At 52.4% G+C, this 26056-nt stretch overlaps 9 protein-coding genes across 9 annotated transcripts; 7 read left to right on the top strand and 2 right to left on the bottom strand.

Annotated features, from left to right (window-relative positions):
* Positions 1 to 1103: 1103 nt before the first annotated feature.
* Positions 1104 to 2840, top strand: phzA (putative serine/threonine protein phosphatase; the record flags this gene model as incomplete). Its single annotated transcript, XM_056962438.1, has 3 exons — positions 1104 to 2471; positions 2528 to 2680; positions 2811 to 2840. 3 exons carry the CDS (start codon positions 1104 to 1106, stop codon positions 2838 to 2840), a joined length of 1551 nt encoding a protein of 516 aa, XP_056827441.1.
* A 710-nt stretch (positions 2841 to 3550) lies between these two features.
* Positions 3551 to 5010, bottom strand: N7477_000774 (uncharacterized protein; the record flags this gene model as incomplete). Its single annotated transcript, XM_056962437.1, has 2 exons — positions 3551 to 4333; positions 4363 to 5010. The coding sequence occupies 2 exons, from the start codon at positions 5008 to 5010 to the stop codon at positions 3551 to 3553; spliced, it is 1431 nt and encodes a 476-aa protein (XP_056827440.1).
* Positions 5011 to 5246: 236 nt separating this feature from the next.
* Positions 5247 to 7586, top strand: N7477_000773 (GTPase-activating protein GYP6; the record flags this gene model as incomplete). Its single annotated transcript, XM_056962436.1, has 6 exons — positions 5247 to 5269; positions 5317 to 5434; positions 5489 to 5647; positions 5726 to 6237; positions 6288 to 6430; positions 6490 to 7586. The coding sequence occupies 6 exons, from the start codon at positions 5247 to 5249 to the stop codon at positions 7584 to 7586; spliced, it is 2052 nt and encodes a 683-aa protein (XP_056827439.1).
* Positions 7587 to 8773: 1187 nt separating this feature from the next.
* Positions 8774 to 12418, top strand: N7477_000772 (serine/threonine-protein kinase; the record flags this gene model as incomplete). The annotated part of the gene is made up of 3 exons (XM_056962435.1): positions 8774 to 9039; positions 9110 to 12075; positions 12144 to 12418. The coding sequence occupies 3 exons, from the start codon at positions 8774 to 8776 to the stop codon at positions 12416 to 12418; spliced, it is 3507 nt and encodes a 1168-aa protein (XP_056827438.1).
* A 1265-nt stretch (positions 12419 to 13683) lies between these two features.
* N7477_000771 (F-box domain protein) lies at positions 13684 to 15897 on the top strand (the record flags this gene model as incomplete). The annotated part of the gene is made up of 1 exon (XM_056962434.1): positions 13684 to 15897. The coding sequence occupies one exon, from the start codon at positions 13684 to 13686 to the stop codon at positions 15895 to 15897; it is 2214 nt and encodes a 737-aa protein (XP_056827437.1).
* Positions 15898 to 16926: 1029 nt separating this feature from the next.
* On the top strand, positions 16927 to 19011 carry N7477_000770 (glycoside hydrolase family 32 protein; the record flags this gene model as incomplete). The annotated part of the gene is made up of 5 exons (XM_056962433.1): positions 16927 to 16974; positions 17141 to 17222; positions 17281 to 17763; positions 17840 to 18102; positions 18166 to 19011. 5 exons carry the CDS (start codon positions 16927 to 16929, stop codon positions 19009 to 19011), a joined length of 1722 nt encoding a protein of 573 aa, XP_056827436.1.
* Positions 19012 to 19738: 727 nt separating this feature from the next.
* Positions 19739 to 20826, bottom strand: N7477_000769 (Efg1 domain-containing protein; the record flags this gene model as incomplete). Its single annotated transcript, XM_056962432.1, has 2 exons — positions 19739 to 20382; positions 20442 to 20826. 2 exons carry the CDS (start codon positions 20824 to 20826, stop codon positions 19739 to 19741), a joined length of 1029 nt encoding a protein of 342 aa, XP_056827435.1.
* A 284-nt stretch (positions 20827 to 21110) lies between these two features.
* Positions 21111 to 24191, top strand: N7477_000768 (uncharacterized protein; the record flags this gene model as incomplete). The annotated part of the gene is given in 4 exon segments (XM_056962431.1): positions 21111 to 21660; positions 21725 to 22323; positions 22340 to 22724; positions 22774 to 24191. The coding sequence occupies 4 exon segments, from the start codon at positions 21111 to 21113 to the stop codon at positions 24189 to 24191; spliced, it is 2952 nt and encodes a 983-aa protein (XP_056827434.1).
* Positions 24192 to 24582: 391 nt separating this feature from the next.
* N7477_000767 (tRNA 2'-phosphotransferase) lies at positions 24583 to 25715 on the top strand (the record flags this gene model as incomplete). Its single annotated transcript, XM_056962430.1, has 2 exons — positions 24583 to 24774; positions 24831 to 25715. 2 exons carry the CDS (start codon positions 24583 to 24585, stop codon positions 25713 to 25715), a joined length of 1077 nt encoding a protein of 358 aa, XP_056827433.1.
* Between the last annotated feature and the right edge of the window lie 341 nt (positions 25716 to 26056).

Here is a 26056-nt window from a genome sequence, read left to right as displayed (position 1 = left end):
GAAACTCATGCTACTGGGTGATGCGTCGTGTTTTTATCTTCTTGAGGGAATTTGGGTATGGGAAGGCGGGTGTTCCACTCGTTCCATGTTGCCCACTCCTAAGCCTGGAAAAAGATACGATCGATTCGCCAAAGTCATGAACACATCTACAAACCCTAAATCAAGCTACACAATAAAAATAGACATAGCCCATCTTTGCTAAAATCTACTAAAAAGGCCCAGAACACTAGAATGGCTCGGGCCGGAGATGATCCGGGATTAGATAATGATTTCCCCGAATCGAGCTGTGGCCAGAACCGGAGGCAAACTGAGCTGGGAAACCTTGCACTTGGAATGTACCTTCTCACATCCCGGCAGTGGCGGAGTACTTGGAGACTGTTCTTCCCCTCTTCTCTCTCTTCCTCTCTACAAATCCTTTGTTGACGGTAAGTAATGTGAAAATCGGTTGCCTCACTGTTCATCAAACCCCTCGCGTGTCTAGACGTCGGATTAAATACCTCGTTCCCCCAAATTCACCATAATGACGCATTCCTCCACCCGCGAATCCACTTGACTTTCCATCACTCCCCCATTTCCTCCCTTGCTTTGGTGCACTTCCACCTCCACATAGCCCGTTGATCTCGTGTGGAGTGCCAGCCCTGTCATCATTTTGCGTATCGGTCGCGCCAGTACTGATCCCGCGTGCAGCTTCAGCCCGTGCCTCGGAGCTCCGCCCACACTGCCCAGCTTTTCCGACCTGCCCTTTTCCCCCTTTGTAACCGCATCGAGCCCAGTCCGTCGCCATTACACCAGGATCCTGCGGTCGCTCGATCCATAATTCTGATTCATTTCTTCTCAGCCGGCCTCAACCTCGTGTCTTGCACTCTGCGGAAAGAAAGTCTGCAGGTGTGAGCTCTATCCAGAAATCTCTCCCACCCTCCACGGAACTCGGACTCTTAACCCTTGCACCGAGAATTTGCAGGCCTAACATACTCGTGGGAACATCCAGAAGTTGGAAGCCAAGACATTCCAACCGCCAGGGCACCTTTCTCGGCGTAGCGGTTTGAACGCCCTTCGTGCGATTACCCCAGTCCAAGCTTGGCACTCATCCTAGCCTTGCAGTGATGGGTCAGTCGCATTCCAAGAACAATGCCGACGGGGGCGACCCGTTGCAGTCGTACCCGTCTTTCTCGAAATCCGACACCAAAGAATCTCTTCGCTCCTTCCGTGGATCCATTCGCTCGAAAATTCCCGGAGCTCGAAGCTCAGACAGCCCCCGAGGTTCGACGACGGCCCTCTCCAAGACCGATAGCCAGAATGACCGATCGGATGCGGGCTCTGTCAAATCTTCCAACAGCCGACCCGGCTCCAACGCCGGTCTTTCTTCCACGCAATCAGTAGGATCGGCGGACACCTCTCGGCCTGCGTCTCCTGAGCCCCCGCCCTCTCCCTCACTCTCGACCAGCTTGAAGCGTGGTCACAAGGATTCGAATGCCATGAAGCAGAGTGGTGAGGTGGACCTTGTCTCGGATGCTCCTCCATCGGACGGACCTCCTGCGAGAAATGCTCAAGTCCCAGGAGAATCTATCTTGATCAAGCGAGAGAACCAGTTGAACCCCATTCTGGATTTCATTCTCAACCCCGTCATCGAAACTTCCGGATCCCCTGGCATGGGTATGGGAGCCTTGAAGTCGATCGACCTGGATGACATGATTACCAGGTTGTTGGACGCGGGTTATTCGGCGAAAGTCACCAAGACTGTCTGCCTGAAGAATGCTGAAATTACCGCCATCTGCGGGGCGGCACGGGAGCTCTTCCTTTCCCAACCTGCATTGGTGGAGTTATCCGCCCCAGTCAAGATTGTGGGCGATGTCCATGGTCAATATACTGATTTGATTCGACTATTCGAGATGTGTGGATTCCCGCCAGCTTCGAACTATCTCTTCCTAGGCGACTATGTCGACCGAGGCAAGCAGAGCCTGGAAACCATCCTTCTGCTGCTGTGTTATAAGCTGAAGTACCCAGAGAACTTCTTCCTGCTTCGAGGAAACCACGAGTGCGCCAACGTCACTCGAGTCTATGGGTTCTATGACGAGTGTAAGCGGCGTTGCAATATCAAGATTTGGAAGACCTTCATTGACACCTTCAACTGTCTCCCGATTGCTGCGATCGTTGCCGGCAAAATATTCTGCGTTCACGGCGGTCTCTCACCCAGTTTGTCGCATATGGATGATATCCGGGGCATTGCCCGGCCCACCGATGTGCCCGACTATGGGCTGCTGAACGACCTCTTGTGGAGTGATCCTGCAGACATGGAAGAAGACTGGGAGCCAAATGAACGGGGTGTGAGTTATTGTTTTGGCAAAAAGGTCATCATGAACTTCTTGCAGCGCCATGATTTTGATTTGGTGTGCCGTGCACACATGGTGGTCGAAGATGGATATGAGTTCTATCAGGACCGGATCCTGGTGACGGTATTCTCTGCTCCTAATGTAAGTTTTCTCCCTCTGCCCAATCTCCTTCAGAGTCATTGCTGATGACTCAACAGTACTGTGGTGAATTCGACAACTGGGGCGCTATCATGTCGGTCTCCGGCGAGCTCCTGTGTAGTTTCGAACTGTTGAAGCCCCTGGATTCAGCAGCTTTGAAGAGTCACATCAAAAAGGGACGGAACAAGCGAAACAGCATTCTAAACAGTCCTGTAAGTTGCAATATTCCCCTTTGCGTGTGTGCCTCCTATCGTGTGCCAAGTGCTTTTGCGCTGTACCACGACGCCCAGAATCATGCCCTCTTTGCCACTTCAGACACTGACGATCACTTTTCACCCACAGCCTGCGGCACCTTCAGCCCAAAGTTATTAAATTTGATAATCTCCCTATTGGCCTCTGCAACCCGCCATCGTTCCAATCGCAGCTGCAGTCACCACCTGAAATTGACCCGATCTTCACTCCGCCGCGTTGGAAAGCCTTTCCGTAACAGGATATCGGCTCAATGCTGAATCTCTCTGGGATCCCTGTGCTCTGTCAAGAGCGAATGTCCATGGACATTTCGCGTGGGCCTGGAATATTAACAGAAAATCAATTCGATTCCGCCTGGGAGACACGAATATCTCCCGCGCAGGCTCATATGGATCCCATGTTGACCAAAGATGCGTGCATGAGACTTGGGACTGACTCTATATCTCGTGTACCGTGTTTCTTGTGGCCCTCACAATTAGCCGCAGTGCGTCTTGACCTCGACTGGCCTGGCTCGCCCGTGATCTCACTGGGGGGGCGATTCCTTGCTAATTGTACACTTGGCCCGCGCTGGTTCTGGTTTATGGTTCTGGTTCTGGTTCTGGTTCTGATCCTGAGTCTGACTTTGACTCTGATCCTGATCTTCTCCTCATGTATCTACTCTTTTCTCTCAAGGTACTGGTGTTTGGCGCGATGTCCTTCTCGTGTCTCGATTTACTTTGCTCACCTCAGTAAGGAGTGATCTGCTACGCTTCTGGTCTCATAATTTATACCTTACTCTGACTGAACTCAAATAGCAAGCTGCTTGAAGTTACTTAATTATATGTACGTCTGTTTCATCGCTGCCCAAGCAGTCTTGAATTTCTCTCCCAAAACATTCGACAGCCCGTATGCCCCCAATGCTCCGTCCACCACTCCCCGAAACTATCCTGCACATCCTCATCAATCTTTAGTATGCGCTCGTCTCTCCTCAACGCACAAAGCGCACATGCATGTCCGGCTTTGATGCCCCCCTGCTCCAGCTTCGCCGTGGTGACTTTCAATGCACTGGGGCCCGAAATAGGCGGAATAGGCCGTAGACCTGCAGTCTGGATTACGGCATTGAACAGAGCAGCGCGCTCGCGCCACAAGGACAAGACGTCTACAGCATCTTGCTCTTCTTTTACATTTTCATGCTTGTTTACCGCGCTTAACTTCATTCCGCCTGGCTTACCAGCCGGTCCGATCCGCATGCTTTGGCTGAGGATGGTGTCACGTTTCCAGCGTAATGTGCGGCCGGCGATGATGCGAGATGCAGTTTCGAGGGTATTATGGAGTTTAGCTGCTGCTGCCTGGTCTGATTGGCGCTTCGCGGTGGCTGCTTCCTCTTGGAGATTGTTGAATAGGTCGACTAGCAGTTCGAGGAGAACGGACGGTGGGGGGGATGTTGGTTGGTCGGACATTTGGGGGGGGATTTTGGTGTTGAGGAGATGAAACTTCGGGGTGGTGGGCTTGTCGTTGATGGCCGTGAGGCTGGTTTTGAGGTTGGCTTTTGGGGTGCTGATGCTGGTGCTGTACTTGGGCCGTCGGTGAAGTCGCCCCAGTCCTCGAAAGTGTCGTCCCAGGCTGGTTGTGGAGGGCTAGGTTTTATGGATATTTGAGGTTTCACTGAGTTTCGATTGGTTGTTGCCAATGTTGTGGGAGGTCCGTCGGTGAAGTCACCCCAATCACCGAATGAGTCCTCGTCCCATGATGGTTCATCTGGTGGAGGAGTGTTGGCTTGGGGGATTGTCTTCGGCCCCGGCTTGGGAAGCTGCCGTGCAATTGGGGCCGGGTCATCCAGAGAAAGAGAGTCCAATAGATCAATGGTTGTAGGGACTTTTGAATTACTCGGAGCTTGAAGCTGAGGCCTCGGTGCAGGAGCTTTTGCGTCTTGTGCTATGGCCGCAGAGATACTCGGCTGGCCATGTTCTGCGCTCTCTTCTGGACCTTCGAATTCACCCCACTCATCTTCTTCCTCGCTCGCAGGTGTGTCTTGGGTGGCATCGAATAAGATATCACTATCGTGTTGTTTTGGCAGATCGAATGCCTGAAAGGTGGGGGGCTGTCTGTGAGAAGAAGGCGCATACTGAGGCGGCGGCGCACTCGTATTGGAGAACTGAGATTTGCTAAGCTGGGGCCCACCCAGAATCAGGTCATCAGCTTGGTCGAATCCAGAGATGAATGAACTGGTTTGAGGTTGTGGAATCCGAGGTTGGTCAGAGCTCTGCGCAGAGCCAGAGCCCTGACCAAACTCAGCCCACAAGTCTGCAGACATTGAATTCGTAGATCATGAACAGTTGGCTGATGACATGAAAATGAGACTGTCGAAATGCCTCCCCAATATCACAGCGATCATGAATGAGCCCTGGCTGAGCTTTAGTTCGGGGACGTGCAGGGTTGCATGGCCCCCGAATCGTGGCGGCGCGATAAGAGGTGCGGATGACATTATCGCCTTCCCCTCACCGATGGTGTCTTTTCTTCCTCCACTTCCCCAGGTCACAGCTGCATGACATGAGAACCATTGAGGAGACAAGGTACGTACTCAGGGCAAAGACCAGATAATAGTACTGACTTGCTGCAGAAAGAGATGGGAGTTCCTGTTTGCCGACAATGAGACGCCCGCCGAATTGCGGACGGCCCTACGAGCAGAACAGGGAGGAAAGTTGTGCAATGATGGGCTGAGGTCGATTTGCTGGAAGGTTCGAGGGCATAAATCGATTTGGAGCTGAGCATAGCACTCATTTGTTCTTCAGGTATTCCTCCTCTTCGACGGCCTCGAGCGGGAAGAATGGTCACAGAAGCTTGCCGAGTCACGAGAGGCGTACCAGGCACTTCGTGCCCATTTCCTGAAATTTATCGAACATCCCGATGACGTGGAGTCTACTGTTGATCCGCTAGCGGACGACGAGGAGGTAATCAGCCATTTGGCTCAATGGCTGCTCCCAAAATACCGAGCTTGTTGTTCTGATGGACTTTCTCCAAATTAATAGTCTCCGTGGCAAACACTACGCAACGACGAGAAGCTCCAAGCCGAAATTGCGCAGGATGTCGACAGATGCATGCAAGAGAACCACTTCTTTCAGGACCCAGCGACGAAGAAGAAACTGACTGATGTCTTGTTTGTTTACTCAAAACTGAATCCGGATGTTGGGTATCGACAGGGCATGCACGAGCTCCTGGCCCCGATTCTTTGGGTCATTGATCGAGACTCTATTCAGCCTGACTTAATAGGTCCCAAGGGTAACAAGGAGGATGCTTCGATGCTGGACCTTCTTGACCCCAAGTTTGTGGAGCATGATTCTTTCACGTTGTTTCTTTGCGTCATGCAGACAGCTCGCATATATTACGAACACAGCGAGACTCGGTCAGCCAATGGCGAGATCAACGTCATCCCGATTGTGAATCGGTGCCAGTACCTTCACAACGAAGCCCTGACGATTATAGACCACGAATTAGCGGGACACCTGCATGCTGTAGATGTACTGCCTCAGATCTTTTTGACGTGAGTATCTCAATCATGTTCACCTCAGGTTATGCTAACCCGATATCCAGTCGCTGGATGCGACTCTTATTTGGACGAGAGTTTCCATTTGATGATGTCCTCATGATGTGGGATCTACTATTTGCCCATGGGCTTCGATCAGATCTAGTGGACTTCACATGCATTGCGATGCTGCTCCGGATTCGTTGGCAATGTAAACCCTTGACCTGGCGAAGTCTCATCGTATTTTCGTCACTAATGTTTCACCTACAGTACTCAAAGCGGACTATTCAAGTGCATTGTCAATGCTGTTACGGTACCCATCTCCCGGGCCACATGCACCCCAAACGTTTGTGCATGATGCGCTCTATCTAGAACAGAACCCAACTGCGGAGCGAGGCAGCTTTATTATCTCCAAGTACTCCGGCAGAGAGCCGGAATTAAAGCGCCCTAGCCACTCCAGGACGAGACCTGCCCGAGCGGCTCATCTCTGGGAGGAATTCCGAAATCGCAGCAACAGCAACTCTTCTACCTCTTCGCCTACTAGAAACAGCCCCAAGGGACTTGAGACGCTCCTTCAAGATGTTTCTCAAGGTATTCAGCGTCGCACCGAGGCCTGGGGCGTGGCCAAAGCCGTTCGTGGAGCCGTGACCGAAGCCAGAAGAAACATGCAAACAATGCATTATGAGCCAGGTCCTCGTACCGGCCCGTCACTTCGCAGACCCTCTTCTACATTAATACCAAGCGCAGTGCCCAAGGGACCAACGCCTACCGAGCTTGGACTAGAAAAGAAGATCAGCCTTTTAGAGGCAAGGAATAAGGAGCTGGCGCGAGCGTTGGGCGACGCCTTGGAAGACCTTCGTTCCGAACTTGCCACCATAAAAGACATGGACTCAAATTCTAACGATGCAGTGAAGCAGGCATTGGCTCGAGCCGAGTCGGTCATGGGTTGTCTCGAGGATTCTTCACAATCACTTCCGGTGTCCTCGGCCTCGCAATCTCCGGAAATAGCTCCCGTGACGGCTGACTCGGCCTTTTCATCGCCATCGCCGTCGCCATCACTGGCGGCCTCATCCGCAGCCAATACGTCTGAAGAAATGGCGCAAAATGATATGCAAAGTACGCCTCAATCTCACCCGGATGCTGAGGGGCGCACCAAAGGTGGAACCGCCAGGGTTGCCAGCACCGCCATAAACATTCACAACCCTGACGCCCAGACCGAGAATTTGGTGCCAAATCTGATCCGACCATCCCTGTCGGATGCAGGGTTCTCCTGGATGCTAGAAGGCAGCCGCAACCTGTCGACTTTTGTCAGTTCGGCATCGGTACCACCGGAGCAGACACGACATCAAGAAACCCCCCCGAGCTAAAGGCAGAGGCAGTCCGCTCTTTGGGAATGGCGGAGAAGAGAACCCAGGAACCGAGGCCGAGCATGATGAACTGGCACTGCACAGTCTCCGCGGGGCTCGGGGCCCGCTGTAAGGGCGGTGAACTATGGACTTTATAGCTAGGAGGATAGATCTCGATCTCGATCTCGATCTCGGTGCCGCTCGCGGGAATAACAGGACACATCAAGTACAGCAGTACAGACTACGAGACAGACGAGCACTTCCGGCCTGTCAAAGTAACGAGAAATGGTGTCATTGGGTACGCGACGGAGATAGCGGTGGGGGTGCATTGTACCGCTCGGATATGTCGGCCACAGACAGCAGGACCACATTGCCGGTTGCAAAGAACGAAGGCAAGTAGGCGGAGAATGTGCACCTTTCGGCTCCGTTGTTGGTGGAAGGTTTCCTATTTTACGAGTAGATGAAGAGCCTAGCATTAAAGTCGGATCCCAGTTGATCGCGGATCATCTGTTGGAGGGAAAAAAAGGTAGACGTGTCGATCAGCCCGTGGCCTTGACAGGTACCCTAAGCCCAAGATCATCTATTCTGGTCTAGTTCTAGCATACTAAAAACCCAGATACTACCAAACTAGTAAAAGCTCACTGTACTTCCTTAGCACCGAGAGCCAAGTTTCTGGAAAGCCCATTACATCACCCTTCCCCCCTTAACATTTGAGTACGGCATCGCTTTTTCATTCCCCACTCCGGACCCCGCTGTATCTCTCTTTTCTCTTTTCTCTTACTTTTCAACCCCTTATAAACCGCACATACGCGTGCTCTCGGACGCCACATATGCCGGGCGCTCTTCGAGGCAGCTGCCCTCTTCCTCTCCCGGTCGCTGCCCGCTGACACTCGCGAATGACCTTTCCTTTGACTCGACGCTACTGAGCCTCAGCCTTTCCTTTTCCCTCCCGGCTGGGAGTTGAGAAACCGCTGCGAAGAAGAATGGGGTCCGCATTTAATCCCGATGGTAAGTCATGCGCTTGTTTCACATGCTTAAGTTGCCGTCAACTTGCGGGGGCGTTCCCGCCGGGAGAGCCTTGAATACTTGCCGGAGACGAGAATGAATTGAGGCCCGGTTGAATCGCAGATGACTCGCATCTGCACTACGATTTCTTTCACGGCTCGGAGCAGAAGGCAACCCGACCCCGTCGGCGCATCTGACCAGGGATGGCCAACCAACCCCTTCCATCACTTGAGGCAATCACGCCGGACTCCGTTGAATGGAATCTTTCACACGCGCCGATAGAGTTGCCCTGTAGCATGCTGATCATATTCACCATATTAGGCGAACCGAGTCCCTTGTCGTCTCCGTTGGTTCCCCTTTCCGAGTCGCCCGAGTCTGAGTCTGGGTTTCAAAATCTTTCCTTACAGACAGACCAGCCCTTGAGAGGCTCGGTGGATAGCTTTTCCTCGGGTTATGACAATCTTTCAAGGTTGGTGCCCAAACACGACTCCTTTCTTTCAAGGCAATAGAGCTGAAATCTGACACATTCACTGCTTCAGATCCCCATTATTCGAGAACGAGCATGGAATCGGTCCGACCGGGCTGGACCGCATACGCCAGCATCAATCGTCGCGTGTTTTAACGCTTCCCAATCTGTCGACATCGTCATTGGCCCCGATATCAAATCACAATACACGCCAATCGCCCACGCAGCGCTCGGCCTCTTCCTCCCGAGCTCCCACCGGCCGCATGTCACTGAGCGCTTTTGGTGATCTGGAGGACCTTCATCGATTCCCTTTGGAATCGTTACATTCATTTTCCTTTGCACAACAGTCCGAAGAGCTCCTGCACAACCGGCAGAATCTTCTCAAAAGGTCGATTGATTTCATGCGCGATCGCATGGGATGGGCGGCGAGTAATGCTGGGATCGCCAACGCCCAGGCGAATGTGACGGGCGACGCGGATCTTCAGAATATGATGGATCTTTTGACCCGTGCCCACGTTTTGGATGAAGACCATGCCAACCGGACCCAAGGACCCATCACTGGACCTGCGGATGTTAACGGGGACAACATCTTCGAGAAAGCCTTCTCAGAACGCGGCTCTCCCCTCAACACTCGTGATTCAGCCCAGGACTCGGTCCCAGGATCCCAAGCGACATCGGACAGCTCGCACATGCTCAGCTCTCTTTCATCCAATGATCGTATCCTGCAATCCCGGAGGGACCTGAAATCAGCACCATCGTCCAGGCGCGTAAGCTTAAAACGTACATATACGGATCTCAACTCTGCCTCCCTCAAAATCAAGCTGATGGAGACTCTAGCGCAACCATATGCCTCCGCGGATCCTTCCGGCTCTCTAAGTTCATCCACTGCAGGGTTGGGTTTCCCTATGCCTGCCTTGCACACCCATAGCAGCAAATGGACACCCGTCTCCCAGGCCGTGTTCCGGACCGAAGCCCAGCCACCGTGGACCATACTTGCGGCCAACGATCTTTCGTGCCTCGTCTTTGGAGTTACTCAATCCGAGGTCCGCCGGCTCAGTATCCTAGAGGTTGTACAGAAAGAGCACAGACAATGGCTCGAGGCTAAGCTTCGAGATCCAAGCACTGACGCCACTGCCCGCGCGCCACTCCCCCAGAACAGGCCCAACATTCAAGCCGTAAATCCAAAGTTCCGAGGTCTTGGAAACGGTGTGACAGCACAGTTACTCAATAAACCATCTTCCAGAGAAAAAGCGTCACGGCGTGCGCAGACGGATGATGGATACGGCTCAAGCCAAAGAAACCTTCGCAACAACAATCATCCCGGAAACAAATCACGAGGCGTTTTATTGTGCGGCGATGTCGTGCCGATCGAGAAGCGCAACGGCACCAAGGGCTCGGCTAGTGTCTGGGTCATGGAGAAGCGTGGCGGACTAATCTGGGTGATGGAGGAGATCACGGAGAACTCTGCCTCGGTCCGTTGCGATGAATCTTGGAATGTCTTGAAAGTTGGAGGTGATGTTGAAAAGATCTGGGGACCATCAGTTGTCCGCCCTGGCCAGCCTATCACTGAGCTTCTTCCTCGTTTGCCATCAGCGTCTCTCGCAACTTCGCCTGAGGAGGGAATCCCCAAGATTACTGAGATGAAGCACTTTGCCGCTCTCACTGCCGCTGGCGTTTGCATCCCCGTGACGGTAGGCAAGGCGGATGGGACTCGCACTTTGCAGGTGTCCAGCTTTCCTCATGTTGCAGGCATGATGGTTGTGTCCTCTGCGACTTTAAACGTCATTAGCTCAAACTCCGTGTTTTCTTCAGCTCTCTTCGCCCAAGAACGTCCCGAGGGACGGCACATCACGGAATTGATCCCAGGATTCGACGAGATCTTGGATGTGTTAACCGAGGAGGACAACGTGCCATTGGTCGACGGTATCGTGATCCCTGAACATAGCTTCCGCCGGGCACGAACCCTGTCCATTCTTCGGGATGGCAAGGCCAACGCCGCGTCCGTCTTTACCGAGCCCAGTGGTTTACTGGCTAAGCATCGCGATGGCTCCACGATCGTGGTGGATGTCCAATTGCGAGTGGTCAAAAGCGGCACTTTCTTCACCAAAGAACAGGCCGCGAAGCTCGCAGAGAAAATCGAAGAACGCTCCAGCGATTCAGAAGACAGTGACGACACCATTGCGGTGACCGAGCTGGTTTATGCTTTGTGGATCACCTACTCCAGGCAAATCCACGCTGCTGGACCTGCGACCGGCGTTTCGTCATCTTCACTGGCTTCTTCAAAGCCCGCTTCTCCCGAACCCGGCCCCACGTTGGAAAGCCCAGCTGTCGCCTCGTCTCATGGAAAAGGCTCTGATAGCAGCAAGCCTTCGGTGGAAATCAAAACCCCGAGCTCGACCCTCAGTCAGCAGCTTAGCGAAGCTGCTTCGGAACCACTTACTGATCGACCCGTGCAGCCAGTTCCCGAAGTGAACACCAAGGGCGGAGCACCACAGAAACGAAGCATCAACGACTATGTCATCGTGGAGGAAATGGGGCAAGGTGCTTATGGACAGGTGAAATTGGCCCGTCTGAAGAAGAACGCTCAAACGAAGATGGTGTTAAAGTATGTGACGAAGAAGCGGATCCTGGTGGACACGTGGACACGCGACAGACGGCTCGGCACCGTACCTTTGGAGATTCACGTTCTGGATTTCCTCCGTCGCGACGGATATAAACATCCGAACATCGTGGAGATGGACGGTTTCTTTGAAGATGACGTGAACTACTACATTGAGATGATTCCACACGGACTGCCAGGCATGGATTTGTTCGACTATATCGAGCTGAAGGCCAACATGGACGAGTCTGAATGCCGCAACATATTCAAGCAGGTCGTTGGCGCTATTCATCATCTGCACACCAAGGCCCTCGTGGTCCACCGCGACATCAAGGATGAGAACGTGGTATTGGACGGAGAGGGACGAATCAAGTTGATCGATTTTGGCAGTGCAGCTTATATAAAGAACGGGCCATTTGATGTCTTTGTGGGTACAATTGGTAAGTTGGACATTGTTTCGGATGGTTGCTTTGCCCATCATACTTCGGATACACTAACTTTCTTCTAGACTATGCCGCCCCTGAAGTCCTACAGGGCAAGTCCTACCGGGGCAAAGAACAAGATATCTGGGCCCTAGGCATCCTCCTCTACACGATCGTTTACAAAGAGAACCCCTTCTACAATGTGGACGAAATTCTCGACCACCCACTCCGCATTCCATTCCTTCCCTTCTCGGAAAATTGCATCAACCTGATTCGCAAGATGCTCGACCGGGATGTCGATAACCGACTAACCATCACGGAAGTGCTTGAGCACCCGTGGATGACGGAGACTGGGAATTGAAGCCCCTCCACAGCACCGGTGCATCAATTTTATGACCTCCCAAAAAAAAGAGAAGAAGACACGATACCCCACGACGTTTATTATATTTTGATTGATGGATTTGGATAGGAGGGCATTTACTTCAGTGGGATACAATTGGTCTTTGAACAACACAACATATGCACATGAACTGCATGACATCGGCATGGCTTTTACGCACACATTTGAGGAGCATAAGACCTCTTTCTTTTCCATATATCTAGAGATCATCATGGTTTGAAAGAATCTATATATTGGAAAGTTGCATCTTGAAACTCGAATCTCGAAACTTAGGAGTTCACTGGTTCGGCTTTCACCCGGGCCAGTGAGTGGATCTTCTTAATCGCACTTAGTCCCCCTTTGGCCTTGGGTGGCCGGCTAGTCTTGTCACATTTGGCCCCTTGAACAATCCAGACATGGCCATTATTAGCGGAGGCGCCATTCGCCTCCGGCTCCACTGGGCAGTACACTCCTCCGCAATTCAGTCCATGGTCCGCGCCCCGCTTCTGGGTAAAACGGCCAAACAGTCCCAAATGGCGAATGTGCCAATGGGTGTTATCGCCAGGAACGAGAAAAAAAAAAAAGTCAACCCTGTTCCTGATTACGGATCAGTAAGGGTCACCCTGTTCAAACCCTCATGGGGCGTCGTCAGCCGATGAGTCGCGTGGGTCTGTCTGTGCCACGCTCCAAGACGTGGTGGGGGTAAAAGCGATAAGAAGGTCAGTTCCGAAGTACCAGGTACAGTTCCTGGGTAGTGGGCGTGCACCAACAGCGATGTACTCATGTACTCGTATTCTCGTATACTGCATTCCAACAGTTGCGCTGGGACGTATCGCATTCTTTCCACTTGGCCCTTTTTTTTTTCTTTTTTCTTTCTTTTTTCTCATTTCTTACTTTTTGGTTCTGCCATTCCCTCGCTCTCTTCTCTGTACAATGACTTCTCCGGGCGGCTCGGTACTCTCGGTTCTCTCGGTTCTTTGAACGTCACTTGAACACGTCCCGACGGTCGACCTTCCCGAGTGCCACGGTTCACTGCCCGTGAGCCCCCGAACAGTAAACGTCTGTGTGAAGATCCCCGCTCCCACTTACGACTTCAACTTTCGACCTGCGCAAAGAACCTGCCACAACATTATGATCGTTTAAGGTCCCTCGCGGTGCTGTGTTGCGCCTATCGACCCTCGGTGGTGCCATAATCCTTTCGATCGACATTCAGGACTAAAGTACTCGCTCCAACCCCTCACGCAACCATGGCCGCCCTAAGCACCGACGAGATCGTCCCTTCGCCCGAAATATCCCCTGTAAGCCCAGCCTCGTCCACAGGCCAAATTCCTTTCGATCAGCCACCAAAAATCAAGGGCCGTCGAAAGTTGTTACAGAGTCTTGGCCGCCGTCAGTCTAGTCAGTCGTTGACCCGCCGTGGCCGATCTGCATCTACCGGTTATCGCCGGGATAAGAAGGGCTCCTTATCGTGTGTCTCGTTATCGTCTACATACTCCCCATGCGTAGGCAATGGAAGTCCTGCGCAACTCTATGGAGGTCTCCATCCTCGACCGGCTACCCCGGGGTGCTCGGGTGCACCCGATGAGGCTCAAGAAATTAACAATCGGATTCGTCTGATGGGTACTGAGCCACCCACGTCGCTGCCCCGTACGGTTCCTTTGCCTTCTGACATGAGACCTGTCTCTCGCGGTTCCCCTCTCAGCATTGGAGCGGATACCGATGATGCTGCGGCTGCCGACTTGATCACAGAGGTGGATACGGAGCTGACCCTACCCGATACTCAGCCGGCGAAGACTCTGAACTTCTGGGAAGACATGCCTGGAGAACTGAAGATGGAAATCTTTCGATACTTGACTCCTTGTGAGATTGTCCGCTGCGCAGGGGTGTCGAAGATGTGGAATGATATGTGCTATGATGGCCAGTTATGGGCCAAGGTTGACACGACTGAGTACTATGACAAGATCCCTAGCGAGGCCTTGGTCAAACTTATTACATCTGGTGGGGCCTTTGTGCGCGACCTCAATCTCAGAGGCTGTGTTCAGCTACGCGACAAGTGGTCCTCGGATGGAGAGCGCATTTCTGATCTGTGCCGCAATGTCGTCAACTTCTCTCTTGAGGGCTGTCGCATCGACAAGACGTCCATTCACTACTTCCTGCTTCGAAACCCTCGCTTGGAATACATCAACGTGTCTGCTTTGTCCAGCGTCACTAACTCGGCAATGAAGATCATTGCTCAGTCTTGTCCCCAGCTCGAGACGTTGAACATCTCTTGGTGTAGCAATGTCACTGCCCACGGTCTTCTCAAGGTGGTCAACTCTTGTCCACGGTTGAAGGATCTTCGCGCCAGTGAGATTCGGGGGTTTGCTAATGAAGACTTTGCCCTGACTCTTTTTGAAAAGAATACCTTGGAGCGGTTGATAATGAGCCGCACTGACCTCTCGGACGCGAGCTTAAAGATCTTGATGCATGGCATCGACCCGCCTCTGGATGTACTGACCAACCGACCCATTGTGCCACCTCGACGACTTCGACACTTGGATGTGCATCACTGTCCAGACATCAGCGATGACGGTTTGAAGAGCCTGGCCGGAAATGTCCCGGATCTGGAAGGACTGCAGTTGTCGCAGTGCTCGGAGTTGACTGATGAATCTATCATCGAGGTCATTCGCACGACACTGCATCTCTCCCATCTGGAAATCGAAGATCTGGATGGTTTGACAAACAACGTTCTCACTGAGCTCGCAAAATCACCATGTGCGCAGACTCTGGAACACCTCAATGTCAGTTACTGTGAAAATCTTGGCGACCCAGGAATGCTGCAAGTCATCAAGAGTTGCCCAAAGCTGCAGTCCATCGAAATGGACAACACACGTGTCTCCGATCTATCTCTTATGGAGGCAAGCTACCGGGTGCGCAAGCGCGGCTACGGTGCCGATGTTCCTAAGATCGGTCTTCGGCTGGTCGTCTTTGACTGCGCTAATGTGACCTGGGCGGGTGTCAAGGAAGTTCTTTCCAGCAATTGCTTTATTCCCCGCTCCCGTAAGCCGGCACCCACGATTGTGACTGTCACTCAAGCATCAGACGCCGACTCTCCAACGACAACGACTTATGTCACGCCGGTGTCCACCCCTTCCCCCTCGCCCACCTACCCCAACCAGATCATTCAGCTCAAGTGCTTCTACGGATGGCAGATGACCGTTGACGAGCACACCAAGCGCGTCCTACGCGGTGATTTGGCCTCCGCAAGCCGCCTTGACCGCAAATGGGCCGACTACATGATGGCGAATGAGGAAGCAGGCGCTGCTGGTGCGGGTGCTCGCCGCCGGCGACGCCGCGCTCGCGAGGCCGAGCGACTCTACAACGCCGATGAAGACGACGATGATGATACCTACGGCGCTGGTACTTTCTCTGCCCTTGGCGGTCGGCGTCGCCGTGCTCAAAGCGGCTGTGTTGTCATGTAAATCCCTCTATTCCTCCCCTGTGTTGTTCTCCGGACACGTCGTCATCTGTCGCATGCGACAAACACTCCCCTTCCCACATGCCCGCGCCGGATCGCTCGCATGACTCAATCTGATTTTCCTACAATGATACGCACGACACACTCCCAGTTCACACTGGGACATTGAACGACCCCTCGAGCGGGACATCCTCGACGGACAGCCCCTCCCACGACTTACCGACCATCGTTATCTATGCGAAGAACTCTTTCGTTTTCTTTGATCTCATTCTCGGCGTCAGGACAAGAGCAGAATGACCTGCATTTTCATTCCATTCCATCCTCTTGGCCTTTCTTTTCTGTTACCAGACTGCCATTTCAATGCCCCGCTTAGCATGTGTAGAAGGGTCGTGGCGATGACTGGAGTTTTGATCTCTTTCTATTTTCTTTTTCTTTTCTTGGTTGTAGGCCTATGTGCAGGGACCATCTTGGAATCGACATGCCTTTCGGCTTCATTTGATACAATCAGAGACGTGCATTGTCTGTAGAGTTAAACTGTGTGCCTCAGGCACCTAAGATGTTTCGGCTGACCTAACCGCCACGATTGGCCGTTCAGCCGCCCAAGTGAGTGTGCGTTTTGAGTTGGAACCCTCCAAATACCAGGCCGCAACCAGATCTGATGTTGTGGTCCCCCACATCCATGATGCGAACCCCGAAAGTCTGAGGCGACCTCGGGGAATTAATGGAGTTTCCCTGGGGGAATCTCGGGCCGACTGTGTCGCTTCCATTCGACACGGCACCTCTCTTGGCAGGCACCCCATCTCAAAACGGACGCGATCATCTATGTACGCTCGCCGAGCCAAGAACTTGAATCATCAACAATTAATCCGGCTTTCCTCGATGTGCCCCTCCTGCGACCCCGCCGCTGAATGGAAACATCCGAGGATATGGCGATGATCATCCGTGGGCTTTTATATCTATTGAAGACCCTACAGAAAGGTTTGCTCGCTCGGTGCTTGAGTATTCGAGAATCTGCGGAACTTGGACAGAAGTCATGAAATCAGCAACTACGTTGAGTGTTGCACTTGCTGCTGTTGGACCGGTATGGGGTCACTCCTGACCGTGGAGACGATTGAGAAAATGGGAAACAATAGCTTGTTTACCCGTTGGAGACCATCCTCTCATTTTCTGGCGCCGGCTGGTTGGATGAATGTAGGGCATTCTTGATTGAGCTTGAGTGTGAGTATGAGTATACTAATCCCTGACAGGATCCGTGTGGGCCGATGTACGATCCGGTTCAAGGCGTGTATCATTTGCACTACCAATTTCATCCTAACCATGTTGCCTGGGGTGAGTTCCTCTCTACGCGGGTTCCAAGTGACGGTTAGTAACAGATTTGGATTAACAGGAAATGTCTCATGGGGACACGCAACATCGGTCGATTTGGTAACCTGGACCGACGTGGATCACCACCCCGACAATGACATCCCTGCTTGGAAAGATCAGGAAATGCAGTCATTCGGCACGACCAACTTGACTAGCAGGCATAATCCGCCTTTATATAACCATCTCTCTATCTTTTCTGGTTCTGCCCAGCCTGTCAACTTATCCGGTGGAATCGACGGCACTATCCTGGCGTTTTACACCGCAGCCTCCGAACTCCCGACAGCGTGGAACGAGCCATACTTGCCTGGCACTGAGAGCCAGGCGTTAGCCTACTCCACCGACGGCGGAGTGACTTGGTCGCACTATGAGAATAATCCTATTCTCAGCGATCCACCCGGGAACTGGAATGTCACCGGGTGGCGTGATCCGTACTTCGTTCCTTGGCCGCAGATGGACAGTGTCCTCAATATGACTGTACCCCATTACTATGCTGTGTTTGGATCCGGTATTCGGGGTGTTGGGCCTCGGATGCCTCTCTATAGCGCCCCTGCTTCCGACCTGACCAATTGGACTTTCTTCAGGAGCCCTCTGGGAGCCGGAGATGAATACTACATTGGGTAGTTTGGAGGAGACTGGATCCTACGGATTCAATTTCGAGCTCTCCAATTTCTTCTCAATCGGTGATCGTTACTTTGTTAGCATGGGCGCCGAGGGCGGAAATGTCAGCTTCCACCAGCAGAAATGGTCACTATGGAACGAAGGAACGATCTCTGTTCGCGCAAATGGTAGTATCGCTTTCAACCCGGTTTCCGGTGGTGCGAGTGATTGGGGTCTTCTGTATGCGGTAAGTCGATTCGTACTGTGCAGCGTCAAAATAATATCGCTCGATACTAACACTCCTCATCAGATCACCACATTCAACGATACCAAGAACAACCGCCGCATCCAATGGGGCTGGGCCCAAGAAGATATGAATGATTTCGGCATCACCCAGCAAGGCTACCAAGGAGCATTTGCCTTGCCCCGTGAAATCTTCATCAAAGACACACCAGGCATCATCCCCCAATTCCATGACGCGAGACCTGGCAACTCCCGGTTCATTGAAAACGTAGACGGAACCTGGAACGCAAGCACACTTGGTGTCCGGCCCGCCCCAGAGGTGGTCGAGGGTCTCCACCGAGGCGCCCAGTATACGAAGTATCCATGCGACGAGAGAAGAAGCAACACTAAACAATTCGGTCTGACGAGAAATCTCACAAAATCATACCAAATCTTCATGAACATCAAGCGCACTACTGGTGTCACCGGAGTCACCATCGGCGCATCTCCCAACCGCGAAGAATACACCAATATCTACTTCGACCCCTCATCGAATAGCGTCTCGGTGAACCGCACTCACTCTTCTCTCATCGACATGTTTGCCAATAACACACATGTGGGCTACTTCGAGCCCTATCAGTTCGCAAACGGCTCTACAGAGTCCATTGAAATGGATATCTTTGTCGACGGATCACTGGTCGAGGTCTACTTGAATGAGCGATTCGCACTCACCAGTCGGATTTATCCTAGTCGAGAGGATAGTGTCGAAGTCTCCCTCTTCTCAGCTCCGGGGGTCGAGGTCGAGTATTCCAAGATCGAAGTTTGGGATGGATTGCTCAAAGCTTGGCCTGATAGACTGGTGAATACTAGTTCGCTGCTTGTTTTCGATACGCCGGCTGAGACGGGGAATTATACTTGGTGGACTGGGAACTGAGTTGAGTTTTATTCTCAAACTCAAAAAGGAGGAAATTGAGATAGGGCACAAGTCGTGTATGGGCTATGGTTACGTAGCAAACCCATCTCCAAAACCTCTCCCTTCATGATTCTTTGTTTTGTTTTCAGCTTTCCTGTTCATGGCTCTTTCCTTTGGGCCCTGGTCCTTTTTCTCGCCTTGAATGCTTCTTAGATGAAGTCCGATGACTCGGTGGCTTTCTTCAGCATGTTTGGAATCAAGCCTGATGGCGGTTCTTATTTTATCACTTCAAGTCGCATCCTTTGCGAGCTCGGCGAGTATACGCCTTTTCTGTTGGTATTGGCTTCCCTCATCTGCGAAGGAAAGGCAAAGTTTAGTGAAAGTTGCTTGGCATTGAACGCACAACGCAGTACGTTACGTATTGTCTGAGCATATGTCGCGTCAACAAGCCAGGCAAGTAATGTTGAGTTAGTTCGGATGGAGGACGTAGGATAGCTCCGTGAAGAGGTCGATGGAAGTCATCATCTACGAGGACAGACCGAATGATTAGATCTAGAGAAGAAAAGGCATACGAGACTGACTTGCAGTCTCATTGATCAATACAATTTGACTCTGCGTCTCCAGGATCGCTATGGGATTCATGAGACCAAATCCGTTCAACTGGATGTTAATTGGATGTTATGCAATGCTATTTGGGATATCAGGCTATACACATAATACAGACACTATGTTGGCTTGTGAATTTTCGTTACTCGAAGAAACCACCGTCACTGTCTTCTTCACCGGCCTGGGCACGAGCAGCGGCCTTCTTGGCCTCTTCCCTAGCCTGTTCTTTGGCCTGCTCCCGACGACGATCTCTCCGGTTCATGTTGTCGTACCTGCTCTTGTCCTCTGTAGGTGCAGGCTGTGTCTTCTTCAAGTCCGTGGTGTCTTTGGGTTTCTTCGACTCCTTAGGTGTTTTCGATTCCTTCGATTCCTTGGTCTCCTTTTTGCTCTTCTTGGTGTCCGAGACTGCGACCGCCTTTGCACTTGGAGGCGCGGTCTGTTTGCCGTCGGGTCCAATGTTCAATTTGCCCTCGCGGAGTTCGCCGAGGGTATCCTTCTCCATGCACTTTTCGACGATGGCCCACATTGGTGGCTTCGCGTCGTCGCCATGTGTCTTCTGTTCTGAGTCTACGTCTGATTCTGACTCTGCGCCATCCTTTCCTGAGCTCTTCGACTTTGGGTAGAGCGCAATGTATTTTTCGGTGAGAGGGTAGTAGATGGTGTAGTTGACGTTGACACGGGCGGCGTGGAGCTTGCTCTCGAGTTTTTTCTTCTGCTTAGAATCGAGAGTCTCTTCTTTGAGGCGGCGCTCGAGGCTTTTCAATTGCTTGTTTGCCGCCTTCCGATCTGGTCGCAGAGCGAGGTTAGCAACAGGGGTTAACAGAGCAACAATTCCGGCGGCTTACCCAAAAATCGGACAAAGTGATACTTGCTGATAATCTGGGATCGTTCTCTGCGAGCATTTTCGTCCGCGAGATCCTGTTCGTACCCCGCGAGCGCACGCTCCTGCAGGATTCGAGCATCTGCAGGCAGATTGGGTTTTTGGAGCAGACGCTTGACATCACGGATACGTTTCTTCAACTCATTGACTGAGGGGTATTGCCTCTCGGGCCGCGGAGCAAACTTGTCCTTGTGTTTGCGGGTGGACTTGGCTGGGACGTCGCCGCCGCCGTTCCCATAATCCTCGAATTGGACTTCATCAGAAGCTCGGTGCTGCTTTTTGCGAGGTGCCTCCTCGGGACCATCGCGGGTCTTGCGTTTCGAAACGCGCTCAGGCTTCAAGTCAGACATGATTATTGTTGGAGTTGAGGAATCCCAAAATATTCGAGTCGTTAAAGCACAAAAAAAAGAAATGTCGGCGCATCATCGGCCCGTCCCCAGATCGGCGCAGCCAATGAGCGCCTAGCCGATCGCATAACGATAGTCGCGTTCCTTCTTCAGTAATCGGATTATCGTATCTTGGAGCTCGGTCTATTCTCTCTTTCGGTCCCTTTTGGTCCTTCTCTGCTAATTGGCGACATACTAACTCGAGGCTGCGGCCTCTCACTGACAGCTCAAACGCGCCCTGCTACATCATGGAATCTGCTATTCGTTGGTCGCCGAGCTCAACCCCCACCGAGCAGCGATTCCTCTCGGTCGACGTCACTGGCAAATCGTTTCGTCTATGCAGGGTCACTGGCTATGATGGGCTGAAGCTTCGGCATCAAGTGATTTCCACTCTAACGGACGTTCCCCTCTTTCGCGCATTCGACTGGTCCACCTCCAACGAGAACCTGATCACGGTAGGCCAATCGTCCGGCGAAGCCACCCTTCTGCGATTGGACGCCAACGTAAAAGAGTCGCTCTCTTTTCCCGTTCGCAATCAGCGTTATTGTAACGCAGTTGCATTCAGTACACATGGACTGGTGGCTTCAGGTCTTGATCGCGTGCGCAACGACTTCTGTTTGAACATCTGGGATGTGAACCAGCGACTGGGCCCTGCAGGAGGAAGTAAAGGCTTTCCCGAACCTTTGAGGAAGCTGGCTAGCTCTGAGCCTATTACAAGTATCAAATTCTTCCGTGATCAACCGGACACATTGGTCACCGGAGTGAAGGGCCAATTTGTCCGGATCTATGATCTCAGAGGTGTGTTCTCCTGTGGTCATACTAATGCCTATTATCATGCTAATCGACGTTTCCTCGATTGAAGAGGGTCCTGGCAACCCGTCTCTCCAGTTTCCAACCCGTTGTGTCCACAATTTGGCGATCGACTGGCTCGACGAGAACTACATCGCATCAGGTGCAACTTCCAATGACAGCACCATCTGCGTCTGGGATCGGCGAGTGGCGTCTCGACTGACATCTCCATCGGTCGGATCATCTGCAAGTAATCCGGAGTCCGGTCAAACGGCGGCGGCTCTTCAATTCAAAAACGTCTTCGGTCCGAAATCCTCGATCTGGAGTCTCCGGTTCTCCAAGACCAATCGCGGCTACCTAGGGGCACTTGCTAATACGGGCCACTTCAAAACATATGATATTGCCAAGGAGCATGTGCCAGAAGAGTATCGTGCTTCAATCGATGACACCCTCGGCTCCGGTTCTTTCAAAAACTACGCAGAGCCCGTGTACACCAAGTATGTGCGAGATGTACGTGCTCCATTCGACCATCCAACGCGAGGGTGTGACGAGCGCGAAAGAATCGTTGCTTTTGATTTCTTGAACCTTGCTATCTCTGCTCAAGCCAGTGCCGTTGCCCTGGATGGCAATGGGCAACCACAAATTGTCACTGCACGGCCACCGTGTGCACCGGTAGATCTCCTCCCAGGGAGTCTTGGCTTGTGGCGTTGCATTGAGGGATTCGGATATCAGGACCATTCATCCTCTGTCCGAGCAAATTTCGCCTGTATCTGAGCTCATTAAAACCATCAGAACGCGCGTTTTATCAAGCTCGAAAGAGGCCGTGGCAAAGTCCGATAGGAAGTCGCCTATATCAAGATTAGTGATATCTGATCCAGTTCCGAGTCGAGAAGGCCGAGAGCGGGCACTATCCCTTGGAACTCTGGGTACTCTGTTAAGCGCCAAAGAAGCCTTGACTTTGTCAACACTCGGCCAATTCCGGTGCAAAGAAGGATATCTATTTGATGAGGCTAAGAACGGCAGGATTGTGTCAGACGATGCCGCTTTACAGGATTTCTGGGGCTGGGTTGAGCGTAAGTTGTCTGAGTCTCCTGGTGTAGCCGAATTCTGACGTTTTTCTAGGTGCCCGGGCGGACTCTGTGGGTATGACCATGGTAGTTAATGGTCTAGACATGAACTACATGGGAGTGAGCAACATGTGGACCAACGATTTGGGTTCGTATGTAAGCTATCATGTGGCAAAATACGAACTGACGAGTAAAATAGGACATGGCACCGAGAAACGACGCATTAGCACAAAGGCGGATAGCCCTCAAAGTGCAGCCGAAGCTATATGTCACCTTGCAGAGCAACTGAATCTACCAGAAGTGAAGGGCTGCGAGACTGCCTACCCCGAGCATCGCCGACTCTGTCTCCGTGTCTGCGGTGCAGCACAGTCATACAAAGAATTAGAAGAGCTGGTTAAGAATCTCTCCTCTGAGAATCAACACACCAAAGCCGCCGCTTTGGCTGTCTTCCAAGATGAACCGAAGCTGGCCTATCTCGGTCTTCGAAGCAACAAGCCCACGCAAGCCCACAAGCTCCTCGCGATGGCCATTGCCGGTTCTGTAAAGGGGGATAACAGCTCTGACTGGGAAGAGACATGCACGGAGATATCTCAAGAACTCACAGACCCATACTCGAGGGCTATTCTTGCTCTCGTGAGCAAGGGTGACTGGAACTCGGTCATCAGGGAGACCACACTGCCATTGAAGTACCGAGTCGAGGTTGCATTGCGGTGGCTTCCTGACCACGAGCTGACCGAGTATCTCCAGAATGCCACAACAGAAGCTATTTGCGAGGGCGATATCGAGGGTGTTGTTCTGACCGGTCTGGGCCATATGGCCATGGGTCTGTTTCAGTCATACATTGACAAGTTCAACGATGTACAGACCCCGGTGCTAGCCATGAGCTACACCGTCCCGCGAATCGTCAGCAGTCCGGCGTCTCTCGCCCAGTTTGAAGCCTGGCGCCAGACTTATAGGCGACAGATGAACTCGTGGAAGCTTCAACTTGAACGGGCCCGCTTCGACGTCGGCTCCCGTCGCTTTGCAGTGACTGTGGACGGACGCAAACTCACCCCTGCGCCCCCACAGCAAGTCAGTCTGACCTGCAATTACTGCACGCAACCACTCACTCAGCACGACGCCTCATCCCAAGTCTCTCCCACGGCCACACCTGAGACTGTTCATCCGAGCATTGGCAATCAGCTTGGGTCCGCGACCATGTCTGGCACTGTCTGCTCTCGGTGCGGTCGCCATATGCCTCGATGCGGCGTGTGCACCATGTGGCTTGGGACACCAGACCCGGTGTCACGTTCCGGAGTGGCTGCAGATGTCGAGCCCAATACTCGCAAGCCTACCGAGGCGGAGGTGATGCGACGATTCGTGGTATTTTGTATTCATTGTAACCATGGCTTCCACGCGCATCATGCTCGGGACTGGTTCACCCGACACAAGGTATGTCCCGTTGCGGAGTGTAGCTGCATCTGCGATCGATGATCTTTTTTCAAGCGTGCATGGCGGAGTCTGCGTTCGTACTTTTATACCCAATTTCATCCCGCTTCGCCCGATTTCCATAGTTTGTACAGAGTGGAGTCCCCTGCCCAATCGGACGATGAAGTCACACCCCACCCACCTGCTTATCGATTATCTTCACGGAAAAAGTAGCCTCTGGAGCCTCTGGAGCCTCTGGAGCCTCTGTAGCTTTGTATCACCTCAATCGAAGCGATTTGACTCTGAACAAGTGGTGAGTCACAATTGTCGGGGACTCTATCGAACAAGTCTGACGCATAGCCCCACCAGCTTTCTTTAAAAAAAAGCTCCGAGCTCCACGACTGCCCCTCCTACACGCCGGAAACACCTTCAGACCGGGTCCGCGCAAATACACAAGATGGCTGATAATCTCAAGGATGGGAAAGAGAAGAGTGGTCGTGGTCGTGGTCGCGGTCGCGGTCATGGTCATGGTCAGCCCATGTCTCGCGATGTACAAATTTCCAAGGCCATGAGTCTGTTGCTGCGGCACGCGGCCGAGAAGGAGGGCCTGAAGATGAACGCACAGGGCTATGCAAGCGTCGCAGACGTGGTAAGCTCGCACTAAGTGTTCTGTGGTATTGGTCACTTCTAACCATTCATTCGCAGCTACAATGGCGAAAGCTCAAGTCCATCAAAGTCACCTTTGACGAAGTCCGCCACGCCGTCGAATCCTCCGATAAAAAGCGATTCGCCCTTCTCCATGTTCCCTCCGCACAAGCGACCGGATCTACATCCAAGGCTACCACTGTTCCCGTCACTACACCCGAATCCGAAGGAGTGGAAGACGCCAATGCGCCTACCACGGGAGAGGGCCAGCCATCCAGCTCAGTACTGGAGACTCTCGTCTCAGCCGAGGACCAGCAGAGTGCGACAGCACAAGCACTCTCCGTTACAGACACCGATCCGTCCAATTTCCTGATCCGCGCTACACAGGGTCACAGCATCAAGACTGTGGAGGCAGCATCATTCCTTGAACCTCTCTCGCTATCCGACGAGTCTAAGCTACCCGAGACTGTTGTTCACGGTACATTCCATGGCGCATGGCCGGCTATTTTACAATCCGGTGGACTGCAGTGCATGGGCCGCAACCACGTCCACTTCGCGACAGGTCCGTCCTTGGAGTCGGTGTTGGTGGCTCAAAAGGAAGATGTGCAGAGGATTGAGTCCAAGGATCAGGTGATCTCGGGAATGCGCAGGGATGCGCAGGTTCTCATCTACATCGACCTGAAGAAAGCTTTGGCGGCGGGTTGTCCATTCTGGCGCAGTGAGAACGGTGTAATTCTCAGTGAAGGTCTTCCTGTAAGTCCAGAAGAAGGTGAACCCGATGGCAATCAGCACAAGATTGTCTCGGTGGATTTCTTCGATGTGGTTGTGGAGAAGAAGGTTGGCCTGGGCAAGATCTGGGAGCGTGGCGAAGTGTTGCAAGAGTTACCTGCAGATTTGAAAAGTAAGGGAACACCAAAGGGCCACCTTAAGGGTAACCGACGATAGAGAGAACAGATTACAGAAGACAAACAATACTAAAGCCATAATTGAACTACCAACAATCATGAGATCGGACATGCGACATGGCCTTAGAAGCAAAGTGTTCCCCACTTAGTCACATCCGACACTGCGGGGATTCGGAAGTGTACTCTACAGCATCAAGTAGCTAAGTCCGATCCGAACACACCAAGTGAAAACCGTCATCCGACATCCGGGCCCAATCATGCCATAGCTCCGCCGTTTTGCGGGGTCATCCTCGAATCAGTATCGCCTCGTTGGTCACAGTCATAAGATTGGGGAGAATTACTCCATACAAATCCGTACTTACCGCTCGCAAAGTCCGGTCG

The sequence above is a fragment of the Penicillium maclennaniae genome, assembly GCF_028827695.1.
Source record: "Penicillium maclennaniae strain IBT 15551 chromosome Unknown utg000001l:1.0-3280838.0:1.0-3283122.0, whole genome shotgun sequence".
NCBI lineage: Eukaryota > Fungi > Ascomycota > Eurotiomycetes > Eurotiales > Aspergillaceae > Penicillium > Penicillium maclennaniae.
This window is presented reverse-complemented; position numbering and strand designations above follow the sequence as displayed.